The sequence below is a fragment of the Parasteatoda tepidariorum genome, chromosome 2 (assembly GCF_982258835.1).
Source record: "Parasteatoda tepidariorum strain Cologne lab strain chromosome 2, Ptep-v5.0, whole genome shotgun sequence".
Classification (NCBI taxonomy): domain Eukaryota; kingdom Metazoa; phylum Arthropoda; class Arachnida; order Araneae; family Theridiidae; genus Parasteatoda; species Parasteatoda tepidariorum.
In genome coordinates, this window is record NC_141756.1 from 65800844 (window position 1) to 65816368 (window position 15525).

At 31.0% G+C, this 15525-nt stretch overlaps 1 protein-coding gene across 1 annotated transcript in view; it reads right to left on the reverse strand.

Moving 5' to 3' along the window:
• The window catches only part of LOC107438048 (urocanate hydratase), a 45032-nt gene extending 29926 nt beyond the window's left edge, over positions 1-15106 (reverse strand). Inside the window, exons 1-4 of the mRNA XM_087157453.1 lie at positions 14836-15106; positions 8970-9100; positions 6060-6213; positions 3239-3429 (exon numbers count right to left, since the gene is read on the reverse strand). Coding sequence (XP_087013579.1) covers positions 3239-3429; positions 6060-6213; positions 8970-9100; positions 14836-14961 — 602 coding nt within the window. The 5' untranslated portion in view covers positions 14962-15106. The remainder of the gene's footprint in view (positions 1-3238; positions 3430-6059; positions 6214-8969; positions 9101-14835) is intronic.
• Between the last annotated feature and the right edge of the window lie 419 nt (positions 15107-15525).

Genomic DNA, 15525 nt, shown 5'->3' on the forward strand with positions numbered 1-15525 from the left:
TACCTTGTGCACATCCATTTCGGGCCCATCCTTGGTAACTAACAAATCAAAACTCAGAATAACAAATCACTTCAGCAGTGCAGTAAGAACGACACTTTAGAACCCTTTTGTTACACTCAATTTGCGCTTTTGTTTTCATCTTTTGTTTTCATATTTTGTAATCTGGCAATCTTTCTGCGAAAACATTTTTAAATCATTCTTGAAAAATAACTGTCCATGTAAGTTGTTATGATTTTGCTCCTCGCTTTATAGTCCCCCCTTTTTAATATTTTTCTTTTTATTTTATTTTTTCTTTTTATTTTATTTTATTATCTGTTTTTACATGTTATATTTACTTTTTATGATCTATTTTTATGTTGTTAATTTATAAAAAAAAATTTTTTTTGAGTGCTCCTCACACTATTGTATTAATATATTTTGCTTTGGCTTTATTGATATAATATCAGAAAGCACTCTGTTTTGCGGATATAATCGTGTGGGCTGAAGAAAAGATTATATCTTTTTTTTTTCCGGCTTTTTTTCCGGTTTTTTATTAACTTTTCACTTTTTTTTTTTTTTTAAATAAAATATTGTTTGTTGTTTTTTTTTTTTTTTTTTTTTTACTTATTATTTCCCACCCCCTTTTTTTTTTCATTTGTCTATTAATTTTCTTTGTTTTATTCTTCATTTTGAACTTATATATATATATATATATATATATATATATTTCTTATACGTCTCCATTATTAATTTTATATACGTCTATATTATATCTATATATATGTTATGCTGGTGGTTATAACAGTTCACATCTCCACTCCAGAAGGGATGGGGTGTGGACAAGACTCCGGATGGTTCCGGCAGATGTTTATTGGAACACGTTATTCAGCAAGAGACGTGCGAAAACAATCGCTCCCGCATTAAATACTACAGAGAATGATGTAATTAGGTTCCAGTCGTACATACTTTTGTAACTCTACGCATAATGGAAAATCATTTACTGCTTCCTAATATGGAAGTGAAAGAGGGACAAGATTCTAAAAATAACTCCTCCCTTGAAATATAAATCTAATTATTATTCAATGGTATGTTTTCAGCCTTGAATTCCCAAAATAGAATATCTCTACGCTTACTCTTCAACAAAGAAATTTTATGAAACCGAAGGAGTTTTAATTCTTTTATTAATACAAAAGTGTTTATGATTTTTGCATTATATATATATATATATATATATATATATATATATATATATATATATATATATATATATATATATATATATATATATATATATATATATATATATATATATATATATATATATATATATATATATATATATATATATATATATATATATATATATATATATATATATATATATATATATATATATATATATATAATGTAATGTGATTCTTTGTTCACGAATTCAGTTGCTTCGTTTTGATTTGAAAAACTGTGGGGGAAATACTGATGCAATATTTTATAATTTTTCCGTAATTTAATCAATCTATTAGAAAAATTACATTTGTTTGAAAAAAAATTGCCTTCTGTTTTTTGTTGACGTTTTACTTTAAATAATTTCACACAGCCAACAGAAATATTAAATTAATAACCGATTATTAATTGGATCAAAATGTAATTAAAGATGAAGAATTTAGTACAATAATATTACTGTCACGTTGCGCTTCTAATAGCCTCTGTACTAAGAGTAAGACTGGGTACTACTCAGTTTTGCCACGCCCCCCTTGTGAGTTTATGTTGGGCCCATAAAAGCTGCAATGCATCAATGGAAGAAAATAACTACACCCAAGGTAGAGCCAATGTTTCATGGACTCAAGGACAAAATTTAAGGTCTAAAAATAATTTAAACTAAAAATTATGAACTAAAATAAGGTTTTAAGAACCTAAGGACAATGTGGGCAAGACAAACAAAGTCTAGTTTTCATATTTAGTCGAATTTATGATGACCCTTTATACAAAATTGTAGTTTTTACATAAATTAAAGAAACTCACTTAAAACTTCTTTAAAAAAAAAATTAAAAAAAACATTTTATTGTTAGACAGAAATTTTGATCGGGCTCTCAGCAATCCGGGCTCACGAACAATTATCCCCCCTCCCCTCCTTGAGTTCAGCCTTGACAGCCTCACATGCAAATTGCATGCGTAATTTTCTTGAATTGTCATATAAAATAGAATTATCTGCTACGTTTTCCTTAAATTTTAGTATTTCTAAATTTCCTACAGAGTTAAGTACCCGGGTTTATCCCACTAGTTAGGTAAGCCTATGTGATTTGACTTTTTCCAGAAAAAAAATCATTTATAAAAAAGAAAGTAGTTCCTCATTGACTTTTCAGGAATGATATATTGTGTACAACAACTAAATAATGATTATCTTTATTAAATGTGACAGTGTTTAGATTGAACAGTTAAGCTCCAACAGGCCTTCGAATTTTAACAATCCCACTTTCCCATACCCGTTTTTTTCCGACAAGGACGGATAAAACCGGACGTTAGTATATTTCCAAAAAATAGCTAATTCTGATTCTCAGTATGTCTTTTTTTTTGGCATTTGTGCTTATTTTTGAAACTAAAGGGCTAATTAACCATTCAAATAAAAATTTAAGCGATTTTTTTCACTAGTTGCTCTTATGAGGAAAAAAAATTAAAGGATCGGTTTAGTCAAACATTCCTCTCCCTTGTTTTTCAATAAACAAGAGAGATTTGTTAACCCTTTAAAGTCCGGAAGAATTACTAAATTTCTTCCCATTGGTTATAATTGTAATAATTAATTACAATATTAATAATTAACTATAATATTGGTTATAATTATAAGTGTCATTAATTATAGTAATTGAATTGATATATAATCAGAATTGACTTGAATTGAATTGACAGATAATATGACAACAATAAGAGTGATATAAGTAACAAAAATAGATTTTTGCCATCATATATGCAGCATTGAACTCAGTAAGTACAAGAGCCATGCCACTTTAATAGCGTAAATCGATCAATTAAGGGTTTAATTGATTTTAAGAGAAATTTTCGAAACCTAATAACAAGCACTGAGTCCGTATATGAGTGTTTTCTACAAACATCGGCTACCAGAGAAATATTTTAAAAAAGTAGAAATTATTTTTAAAAAATGCATTTTAATTCGTAAATAAATTTCCTTTAATGTAAAGTTAGTTTGAAAAAATATGATTAAATAAATAAAATTAACAAAAAAAAATTGAAAATGTTAATGACTCACATAGTCGTTCCCAAAGCAAATAAACGATCATAATTGGTTCTTGTTGAGTAATTGGGTACCATCATGCCATTAGTAATCACCATCCTTGGTCCAAACTCACTGGATGGGAAGAGTCCTAAAGGATGTCCAGACATCATTACAAGTGTCTGATTTGTAGTGAGTTTGCTCAGGTATTTCATCACCAACCAAAACTGCAAAGGAAAATTCACAAATAATATAAATAAATAGAAAATAAATTAGCAGAATTTTAATTTTTTTTTTTTTAAATTTTCAATTGCTTAACCCCTTGAAGATCGGCTAATTTTCAAAAAAACGGTCATAAAAGTGCCTATTTTTTTTGCTTTTATATTTGTATTATGTATTTGATTAGTGCTGACATCTAGTTTAAAATAAACTAACTATGTACAATTACCTTAAAAATATTCTGCTACTGCCATCTGGTGTGTGAAATGAGAAATAAAATGTTTTCCGGGCAAAAGAAATGAATTAGTTTTACTCTTATTGGCGCGTTACTACTGAACACTCCTGCCCGTCAATATCACGGGAACCAGAAATAGAGGGCGAAACCTCATCCCGTCATTTTCACGGGAGCAAAAAGGAAGGGGTTAAAAAGATTTAAGCAGTATTCAAATAACAATCTACTTTAGAGATTATTGAAGGAATTTGAAAGCCAGAACACTACTTTTAAGATATTAGGATTTAATTCAAATAACAGTAAAAACACACAAAAAAAGCGGACCACCTTGAATAATTTTTGATTTAATGATCAGATCTTCATGTTCTATGACTCAATCTTAATGGTTCGGAAGGTGACCTCAAATATTCTAATTAGTTATTGCAAACGATATTTTAAGTTACGAAATAAGATACAAAAAAGTCATATATTTAAAATTCGATTTCTCAGGAACTATTTATCCGATTTTGTTTAAACTTTGTATTTTGCCATAGGAAATTACAATTTTCGGAATGATGTAAAAAATTGAATACCTTACAATTCAAAATTTTTTAGATTATTATTAAATAAAATAAAAAAATAAGAAAATAATATAATTATTAGAATGTTTTACATATAGGAAGCAAAGACTATAGTACCAATTTAGATTGAATCGTGTGGAACAGGGATGGCGAACCAATGGCACGCGTGCCATTTATGGCACGTGACACAATATTTTGGGCACCCCACCGATCGCTATTGTTATTGCACTATGAATTGTTATTACACAAATGTTATTACAATTTGAAGCATATGTAACAATTAAATTAAAAATCACAAAACAAACAAAATAATAAACAACTATTAATAAAAAATTAACAATTAATGCTAAAAAACAATTAACCATAAGAAACAAGTTAACAATAAGTAACTAGCAAAAAAAATTAACAGTCTTGCTGAAACTAACATCTTACAACCTAATATAAGTTATTTGTCATCTAATCTGCAACAGAAGTCACACTGATGTTACTTCAAGTTGAATTACGCCTATAACTGAGACATTGCAAAATGTATTTTTTTTTCAATGTAAATAGTTTGCAGTTGATAGTATTTAGTATTATTATTTTCCCAATAATCACGAAGTCAAAATTACTTGACGGCACGTCTATGACATCATTAAACAGTTTTTTAGAAAAAATGGCACGTTGGTGTATAAAGGTTCGCCACCCCTGGTGTAGAATATATTTTTTTCAATGAATAAAAGTTCCGAGCTGCAAATTTTCCAAATAAATCTTTTCTCTGTTCAGGACGCTTTCACATGTTAGTCCGCTTATTCACAGAAATAAGCATTTATTTTGATTTTCCTTTTCAGAACGTTTTACATTTCGTAGCCCAAGAGCTTTGAATCAAATTTAAGATCCACGCGAGAAGAAAATATTTATGTAAAAAAAATAAAAAGATCGATGAAGCAAATTTTATATATTAACCTTTTCTGTGTTCTGTGTCCATTTTATCATTGCAAGTAAAGCTTTTTCCACACCAAAAAAAAAAAAAAAATTAAAAAAGATATACGTGCTAGAATTTAGAAGTGTGTTACCAAATTCACGATCGGCATGAATAAAAAAATATTTACATTAAAAAAAATTTTAATTCCAAGATGCAAATTTTTAAATAAACCTCTCATGTCTTCATTTCGTGACACATAAGACCACTTTTTCACAAAACTAAACACGAATTTTTACTTTTTTTTTTTTAAGGAAGATTTCTTTTTGGGAGCAAAGCGTTTGGTACCAAATTAAAAATTGACTAGAGTAGAAACTATTAATATCAGAAACATCATAACTTCGGGGTGGAAAATTTATTTTTTATTTGTTATTACTATATGTAAAGCCATTTTTTCAAGAAAATATACATTAATTTTGTACTCTTTTTAACCAACTTTTATGATAGGTATCTCCAAAAAATTATCATCTCTACGAAAAATATATATTAACTGTTGACTCTTTTTAACCAACTTTTATGATAGGTATTTCTAAGAAATCATTATCTCTACGAAAATATGTATTAACTTTTAACACTTTTTAACCAACTTTTATGATAGATATTTCTAAGAAATCATTATCTCTATGAAAATATGTATTAACTTTTAACACTTTTTAACCAATTTTTATGATAGGTATTTCTAAGAAATCATTATCTCTACGAAAATATGTATTAACTCTTGACTGTTTTTTAACCAGACTCTTATGAGAGGTATCGCTAAAAAAATTCCACAAATTTAATCTAAAAAATAAATTTTAAACCCTTTCCAACGTCGAAAGTCTCTTCAAATGCCAGCAGTCATCAAATAAAGTTTACGGGCTCTCCTCTGGCCCTTTTGGTACTTACCTGCGCCCAGTTTGAGAACACTTGACCATTCCCGCCGTATGTTATCAGCTCTTCCGGAAACTGAGCAACTCGAGGATCCAGATTATTCATTATCATAAGCATTATAGCAGCTCCTTCATTACTCTGCGCTGGATAATCTGATATGCAATAGGCTCTACAGGTAATAAATAAATAGAAAAGATTATTAGTTTTATTTAAATTACTTATATTATATTATTTATTTAGATTATTTAAATTGTGTGTATTAAAATATAGATATTTAAGTTTCGTTTAACCGATTCAGTTTGAAATGAGGATTCATAATAGCAGAAAACTGCAATAGTGTCGGTTAACGAAATACTGAATTCAAATACATAGAAAGTTTCTGGTTAATTAATTAACAAACAAACATTCTGATATTTTGAAATCATCGTAAAAATTAATTGGTACTAAATTTATTTTAAATTTACTGAGTTTTTGAGAGAAGTGAAGATTCAGAAAAAATTTGTGCTATAAGTCTAGCCATGGTCTGGACTCTACAAATCTCAAACTTTTAGCATGCCAATCTTGGTGTGTACTGCAGAGTACATGCCCGAAGGAAATGCTTATTTGGGGGGGGGGATTTTAATGTGCATAATAATGAATGCTCTTATTATTACTATACTGAAAAGAAAATATTATCAACCTAATATTTAATACAAAAATTAAGTATAAATCACGAGTATTAAGAAAGCATTAAATATTACTGATATAGAAGTACTAAGCCTGAATAAGTATTGATGGATTGATTCATTTGCCCGATTAAGCATTCAGGGAGTAAATAAAGAGCTCCATTATTAACAAAACGTTTTATTGGTAAGTGCATACCCATAAACATGCCTACTTTCCTTCTAGCAAAGCAATCAATAAGCAAATGTGACTGACGGTAACTGTTTCAACTTTAATTTCAACTGCCCATATTTATGAATTATTTTATGCCCAGTGATTCGAGTGTTTTTTTAAGTTAGCAGGCCGAGGGGAGTAAAAAAACAGCCTAATTTTGTTCAGTAAAGTCCTGTTTACGTAATTAAATTCAGTTGCATTTAAGTCACATCAAAAAAAAAATTTCTCTCTTTCTCTCCTTTTACTATCATCTACACTATCTAGCCATTAATGACCGGACACCCCTTGAACGGCAGGTGGACTCGTCCTGGTGGAATAAATACGGAACCTGTGGTGGGGGAAAGACCACTCGCAAGCAGGCGACGGCCATACGAGCGTTAACAGTGAAAATGAGTGGACGACGAGAGCTGAATGAGGCGGAAAGGGGCATGATCATAGGCACCCACCGATTTGGTCATTCCATACGTGCCATCTCCGACAAGTTTCAGGTACCACGGTCAACAGTTGGTGACGTCGTGTTGAAATGGGAACGAGAGGGAATGAAAAACCGCAGTCCCGACCCGGCAAGCCCAAAATAATGTCCGACAGGGATCGACGATCTCTTCGAAGTGTAGTGAAGGCAAACCGACAAATGTCGTTGGACACTGTCGCTACCAACTTCCGGGCTGCATCTAGCAGTGTTGCCAGTGCACGTACCATTCGTCGGGAGCTGATTGCACAAGGATTCCATGGACGAGCAGCAGCACATAAGCCAAACATCTCTCCATCAAACTCCCGCCACCGATTTCAGTGGTGCAGAGCACGTCGCCAGTGGACAAAAGAGCAATGGAAAAGCGTTATGTGGAGTGATGAGTCACGCTACATGTTGTGGCACTCTGATGGACGAGTGTGGACCTGGCGAATGCCCGGAAAATGGTACCTACCGGAGTGCATTGTCCCCATTGTGAAGTTCGGCGGTGGAGGAATTATGGTGTGGTCCTGTTTCTCATGGTTTGGCCTTGGAGTCTTGGTGTTAGTGCGTGGAACCCTGAACGCAGAAGGGTATAGAGACATCCTGGACAATTCGGCGCTTCCCACCCTGTTGCAACAGTTCGGTAATGGCCCGTTTGTGTTTCAACACGATAACGCTGCCATTCATAAAGCACATGCCATCACGGACTGGTTTGATGAAATGGAGGTGCAAGAGCTTGACTGGCCATCCCAAAGTCCCGACATTAATCCAATTGAACATCTCTGGGATGAGTTGGAGTGCCGGTTGTGGGCCAGACCACAATGCCCCAAAAACACCACTCAACTCCTCGCCATATTACAGGAGGAATGGCGGGCAATACCGGCCGCCGTGTACCAACATCTAGTGGAAAGCCTTCCTAGAAGGGTTAAAGCTGTGATTTAGGCGCGTGGCGGCCCTACGCCCTACTGACTTGATACTAGCACCTCATGTATCCGAAATGAGGGGTGTCCGGTCATTAATGGCCAGATAGTGTATATACCCCATCACAAAATTTGAGGGAGCGCTTAGATGGTTTCACAGTATTTCTGATTTAAATACATAAATGCCCAATCGAAATTTTTAAATTCCCTGTGCATAATGACAGTATAATTTTTGAGCCTGTACACATAAAAGTCTTGATAAATGACGATTTAAAGCTGATGTGGTAACTGAAACAATACATTTAATTTTAAATTTGATAACTACTTTTTTGAGGTTTACCAATGTTTCACTTTAAAAACTTCCTGTATTCATCTATCCAAAAGTGCTGACAATGTTTGCCAGTTTTCTTAGCTCATCTAACTATTAACATTAATCATATAACATATATTAAGTGTACAACTCAAGCCATTTAGAATGCACTCTAGTGCCATGAAATTCTGAACGCTGGGGAGAAAACTTATTTTATAATATTTAATTTCATTATTTATTTATTTATTAACTCGTGCATTGAGCTCAAATACAAGCTTTTGTAATTTAATTAAACAAAGATAATTTTTTTTATTTTGATTGGTTCAAAAAATTTGGCCGTAAAGATTGTAAGTAAGCAATTAACTCACCGCATTTCAAACGTCGGTCGAAATCTATACATATAAATGTGCCCATATTCTCTTAGCTCTTTTGCAAACTCAGGTGCCAATGTTTGATGTAAGTAACTTGGAAAATACCTAAGACTATTTTTCAATGCTAGCTATAAAGAGAAAATAAATATTAGTAATAGGGAAAACATTTATCTCTCTTTCTTAGCTGTATTTCTTTACGCAACATTGCCCCCAAACGTGTCTCTCAGGGCCTGATTATAGCCTAGGCCCAATAGGCATGGGCCTAGGGCCCACAATTTCTGAGGGGCCTCAAAAATTAATAAAAAGTCTAAAGAAAGGTGGGCTAGCTTTGTGCTGGTTTTAGTATTAAATAAAAAACAGTGTTGCAACAAACAGTATCAAATAAAAATCAGTGACTTTTAGCAAAAATCACTGATTTCAATTATTTGCGGCCACCAAACTATTTTTATTTTGATATAACATTGTTTTGCTGTTTTATATTTTGCTTTAATTTATAGATACGTAAACTTTATCTTAGAAATATAATCTTCAATTGTCTGTTTTCAAAATTTCTTAGAATGTTTATCTTGAATCATGCAGTTCAATAGACTCTTTTTCATTGTTAGGACTACTCTTCCGTAATTTAATTACGAAATATCTTGTGAGGGGCCCGGAAAATTTGGTGGGCCTTGGGGCCTGAATTCGTCCTGATAGGTCCCTGCTAAGAGGCAGCTTAAAAACTATGCAAGCCTATTTTTTATGGTTTAAGGCTCTCTTTCTTTTTGTTTCTTCCCTTTAGTTTTTTTGTTAAAGCGTTTTCTTTTTTTTTTTTCAGTAAATTTCATAAAAAATATGAAGTTATAATTCCCCCCAAATTTTAACTAGATTTAATGACTTAGAGTTGTTCTTAAATGATATCACATTTTCCCCAATATTTATGACCTCCACCTCCTCTCCTTTACGAATACATACTACAAGTAACATGTTAAATAATTATTATGGGTTGTAAGTCGTTCCAAACTAAGCATTACGTTATAGACAATATTACAAATTTGAATTTTTAATCTTTATTAATTGGTAAAACACATTAAAGTGTTTTTATGAAATTTGTGAACATATGATTATATTTGCAATTATTTTGTGTGAAATGGAAATAAAGTTTACAAAAAAAACATAATCAATATATAATAGGTAAAAATTCGTAGAAAAGCATTAGCATTTTGGAGCTTTAAATTTTTTAATGTAATTTACACTTTTTTGAAGTTATTTTCATTTTCTTTTTTGTAGTCATACAAAAATTTTTGGGAAATAACTCGCTTTTGTTATTTTCAAAGTTTAAACTGTTTTTTGGTTAGTTTAAAGTATTTTTGTCATTTTAAGCTTTTAACTGGGACTAATTTATTCCGTTATGAACATCAATGTTTCCGTAAAAAAAATCAACGAATGCTAAAACCAAAATTATGAAGAAAAAAAACAGCAGTTGTCATGTTAAAATAAAATTAAAAGGAAAAAAAATGAATAAAAAAGGCAATATAAAAGTGTTTCATCTGCTGATTTTAAATGTCTAATTTTAACCAGAATATGCATTTCTCACATTCCTCACATTGTCATTAGTAGGTGACGTTAGAGCATCTTACATCCTGTGAAATAGCTTCATATTCGAATCAAGAATGATTTATCCGAGTAGATCAAATTCAGAAAAAATGACCTTACTAGTTTCAAAATTTGACGGAAAAATTAGAGTGAGGCGGGGCTAACTTCAAACTCCTCAATAAGAATCCGAATTTTAAATGAATATTTGGATTCTCCAGTAAAAAGTATACCATCAACGGAAATTTTTGCGAGTTAAGTCATAGATGAAACTATAATCTCAAAATAAAAATAAGGTATAGATTGTTTAAAATAGAATTATCTCAAAAAACGTATTTCAGTTCGAAAAAATAAAGCAAGGCTGTGAAAAACCAATCTTATGACACCAAACTCGACCTAGTTAGGTATCATTTCATGCATTTCTTAAAAGTATTTACCTCATTTTTTTAAAAATAATATTAATAATAAGATATTTTGCCATTTCCATGGTTTTCGAATTCCCCAGTTTTGTGGTTTGATAATCACTAGACTTACAACATTTTGAGTCGGTATGCTGTTGACGTCGGCCTTTACGGCAATGGGGTTGCGATTATTCTTGCTTTCCAGTGGCGTCATCTATGACCAAGAATTCGACTTCTGCCACACCCATACGTCACACCTGTTTATAGAGCTTACCCATTCACACATCCACTCATCCACAGATCATAACTTTGGTCTGAACTAGAAAACGAATAATCTCCCATCCAGTACTATAATTTGTTATGGTAACGTGGAGGACTTTGTGACCGGGCAGATTTAACGCGCATCAGTCACCATTTACTACACGGGGAGTTTTCGGCTGGCTGGATTCGAACTCCCATTCTTACGAGCAAGAATCCAGCTCCCTACCAACCAGGCTATCCCCACCCCAGTAGGTATCCTTTTCACACCTAGTGGCTAGAAACAAATAATGAAGTTAAAAAAAGAAATAAGAGTTTGAATAAGAGGGAAAAAGCAGCAACTTCTCATTCGTTACATACACTCCTATTATATGTTCGTAATTTTTTAATGTATGAAAATGATGAACAGAAATGTTTTTGATGTAAATATTTAGAAAAATGTCAATATTTTTATCTGATGAGAGAATCTGATGTACAATTATCGTTTAACTCTCATCGTCAGAAATAAACATGCTCTGCAATCACAAAAAAATCTGAACATTATAACGAGTATTATGAATTTTATCAGCTTGCAAAAAAGTCGCTGAAGTTATTAATTGCACTTTTCGAAAGAATCATTTAGTTACTTCCAATATAAGATTTATATTTATTTTAAATTAAAGGTTCGAAATAGTAACATGGAATCTATAATAATCTGTTTTATTAAAACTTAAAAAGATTCGCTTGCTCATATTAATATATATGGATATTAATATATTTTAGTCTAACTTTAAATGTTTTATCTAACTTTGAATGGCAATTCCCTTTCTAAAATGAAGTTTTAAAAATATGAAACATACGCATACTATGAAGCCTTTGATTTATATAAATTTCCTACAATTATGCTATGTTTTACATGGCTTAATATCGTTTGGGGCATTCCCATTTAAAGCAGTTGTGGAAAATTACCCCATTTCAGGCTTGAGGGTAAAAAATTTTGTTGGTTTGACTTGTTTTAAGTGGTTGAGCTTTGAAATTAACATAATAAGCTTATAGCGCATTTATGAAGCATAAAGCTCCGAAATGGATGGTCAGACTATTAATATGCTTATATGAACACGTTTTTGTTTCTTCTGAAAACATTTTACTTAATTAGATACTAGCTACGATTCAGCAGCCAATCAAATTACACGTGACGTCGCTTTCCCGATTTACATTGATCCGGTATTCCCTACACTGGAGTTTTTTTAAGGTAAAGGGCCATTGCCCGGTATTCCATTCACTCATGATTTTAAGGCTAATTATTTATTAGTTATAATCGTGATGAATTATTCCATTCACTTATGATTTTAAAGCTAATTATTTGTTAATTATGATCACTCTGAATTAGCCTTAAAATCATAAGCTTTTGGAGTACCGAGCAATAGCCCTATATCTTAAACTATTACCAATGGTACTCACATCCAATTAAATCTGACCGATAATTGATTCAGCGTGATAATAAACCAAGTTTTATAGCTGTAACGTTAACATACCATCATTCAGCGGTCTTCTCAAGTAGCAGGTATAAAAAAAATTGACAAACAAACAAACAAAAAAATTTCGTTATTCAATTATTCAATTTTTTCACAAAACGAAATTTTTTTTAAGAAGCAAAAATTTCCTTTTTTTGTAGATTTGATAAATATAGTTGAGTTTTAAGATTACCATAATATGTCAATGAGTGCATTCTTTTCTTTAAAAAAAAATTTTCTAAATTGATAATTAAAAAAATATTTACTTATCAGTAAATCAATTTTTTTAAGAAATTCAAATTCCCTCTTAACCGGTTTCAGTGATGGTGATACCGGGCAATGGTACTTAATCTTACAAAAACATCAGTGAAAAGAATACAGAGCGATAGAACTTGATTTTTTAAAAAAAAAAATTCAGTATAGGGGTGTATAGAATATTAAATACGAGTTCTTTGTGATGTGGTTTTTATTAATGGTATTCGAATTCATCGGAATTATATCAAGGTGAGGATATATGTGTCTTTGTGCCAGATTTACATTGTTCCGCTATTCCCTGCACTGAAGTTTAATTTAAGGTAAAGAGCCATTGACCGGCATTCCATTTACTTATGATTTTAAGGCTAATTATTTTAAGAGTTTTTCACAAAATAATAACGCATTTTCGTAAATTACATTTGTCATTTTCTCTTCATGATTCTTGTAATCCTAAATGGGTTGAAAATTTAACAATTTAATGCTTTGAATTTATGTTATGAAATTAGTGTAGATGAAATTTTAAGTTACGAAATATTGAAAAAAAATGCTCTCTATCTTTAATCAGCTGGGGAAAGTTTGGCTTCTTATTTGTTAATTTTACTTTTTGCATATCACACTATATCTATGGAATAATCTAAGCGAATAAAAATTTTTTTAGCACGCAATCAATCGTAAACTTTGTTTATCTGAAGATAATTTTATGCAAAATCTAGTTTTTAATGATAATTTATTTTTTATTATTAATTTTTATAATGAACGAAAAATAATAAATCTCAAGGTTCTTGAATCTTAAAACCTCCTTATAACAGGAAACTCTGTAGCTTTAAATAACGAAATAAAGAATTCGAAGGAAATCGGTCGAATAGCTCTTAAATTCGAAAATTTATTACAAAGCCGATAAAACCATCTATTCCAGAGAGCGGCTACTCCTCGTGTTTTCAAGGTCAGAATTATGAAACTATCCGGAAAAACCATGTTTATTTAGGATATGTATTTATTTATTTTTTTCATTCGTATCATCTCTAACAATTATTGCATAATAATCGCCCAACCATTCAAATTGTACTTCATAATCCGATCATTAAATCAAAAGTGAGTTAAAGTTTGCACTTGTACAAAGAAAAAGCCAGATAGTTTAATAATAATTACAATTGCTTACTGGCACGGCAAGAGGAAGATCACGGATAACCACACGTGTGAATTATGACGTCAGCACCTGCTGATCGCCTATAATCAAAATATAGAGTAAAAGTTCAGCTAAGTTTCTTCACATTAGTTAGAATGTTAATTAACGTGAAATTAATTAATTGCTGTGCCTTATTGTACATCAAATTCTATGAAATATAATTTTTCTTCACGTCTATGTCTTAACTTAGATTCATTATTTGTTTACGTATCTTATTGTAACCGTGATATTTTTTTGCTTTGTGTACCTGGCAACTTCGATGCATACTTAGTTTGTTTATGTTCTATATAGCTTCGCGCCTGTCTTTGTGTTAAGTAAGAAACATATAGTGAAATAATATAAAAGAGTTTACTTTATGAAGAATAGAGAATGTGTCACTTAAGAAAATTGATATTTGACTGGCTTAACTTACTCGAAATAGAATGGAAAGAACAGTTGCTAACGTAAGCAAATGCCACGTTTCAACAACCAATCATGATCGAGGCATCCATACTACGTCACTTGCAGGTATCCCATTGTAACAGTAACTTTTGCCCGGAATTTCAAATTTTTTTAATAGTTTGAAATTTTACATTGCGCCTTAAAATGTTTCAAATAAAACAAAAAAATATATGGCAGGATTGTTTTCAGCAATTTGTCATGCTACTTATTCTAACAAAAAATGCTACTTTAGTTAAAGGAATGGCATAATATTAACTTACCTGCTCTTCTTGGAAAGTTAAATGAGTATTACGAACAGGAGCATGAGGCATTTGTGAATTACGAGGTTCTGAAGGAGGCAACGGTTCCAGAGGTATCCCATTTCTTAATTCTTTCAAAATTTCCATCACCAACAATTAATTTTTAGCCCCTTACAGCACTACACACATTAAAACGAGGTTCCACGTTTTTTGCAGATCACTTCGTTAAGTTCGTAAGCGTGCGTGCGCGTGACTTATTATTCACAACTTTTGTTTAATCCTTATCAATCAGATAAAAGATAATTATTTTATCAAGCCTTAAGAAAAAATTTTGAAAGAAGTTTTATCAGATAAAACAAAAAAAGTTATTCGTTAGGAAATGTCTTTAGTCTTATCATTCCAAAGAGAGTCTCAATACAATTTGAACTAAAATATTTTTTTTCAATCTTTTTAACTTTTCTAATTTTTTATTAATCCCATTAATGCGTGAATTTTATATCTTCCATTGAATAATTAGTTAATAAATTTTTTATTAGTTGTATTATTAAGTATTTTAATTAGTATTATTAAGTATTTTAATAAGTAAATTTTATATTTTCTACTGTTCTATAAAGGCCTTAGAAAGTATTATATTTTAATTAATCACTAAAGATAAAATATTTTTATTATAAATTATTTTATTAATAATGTTCTATTATAAATTATTTATTT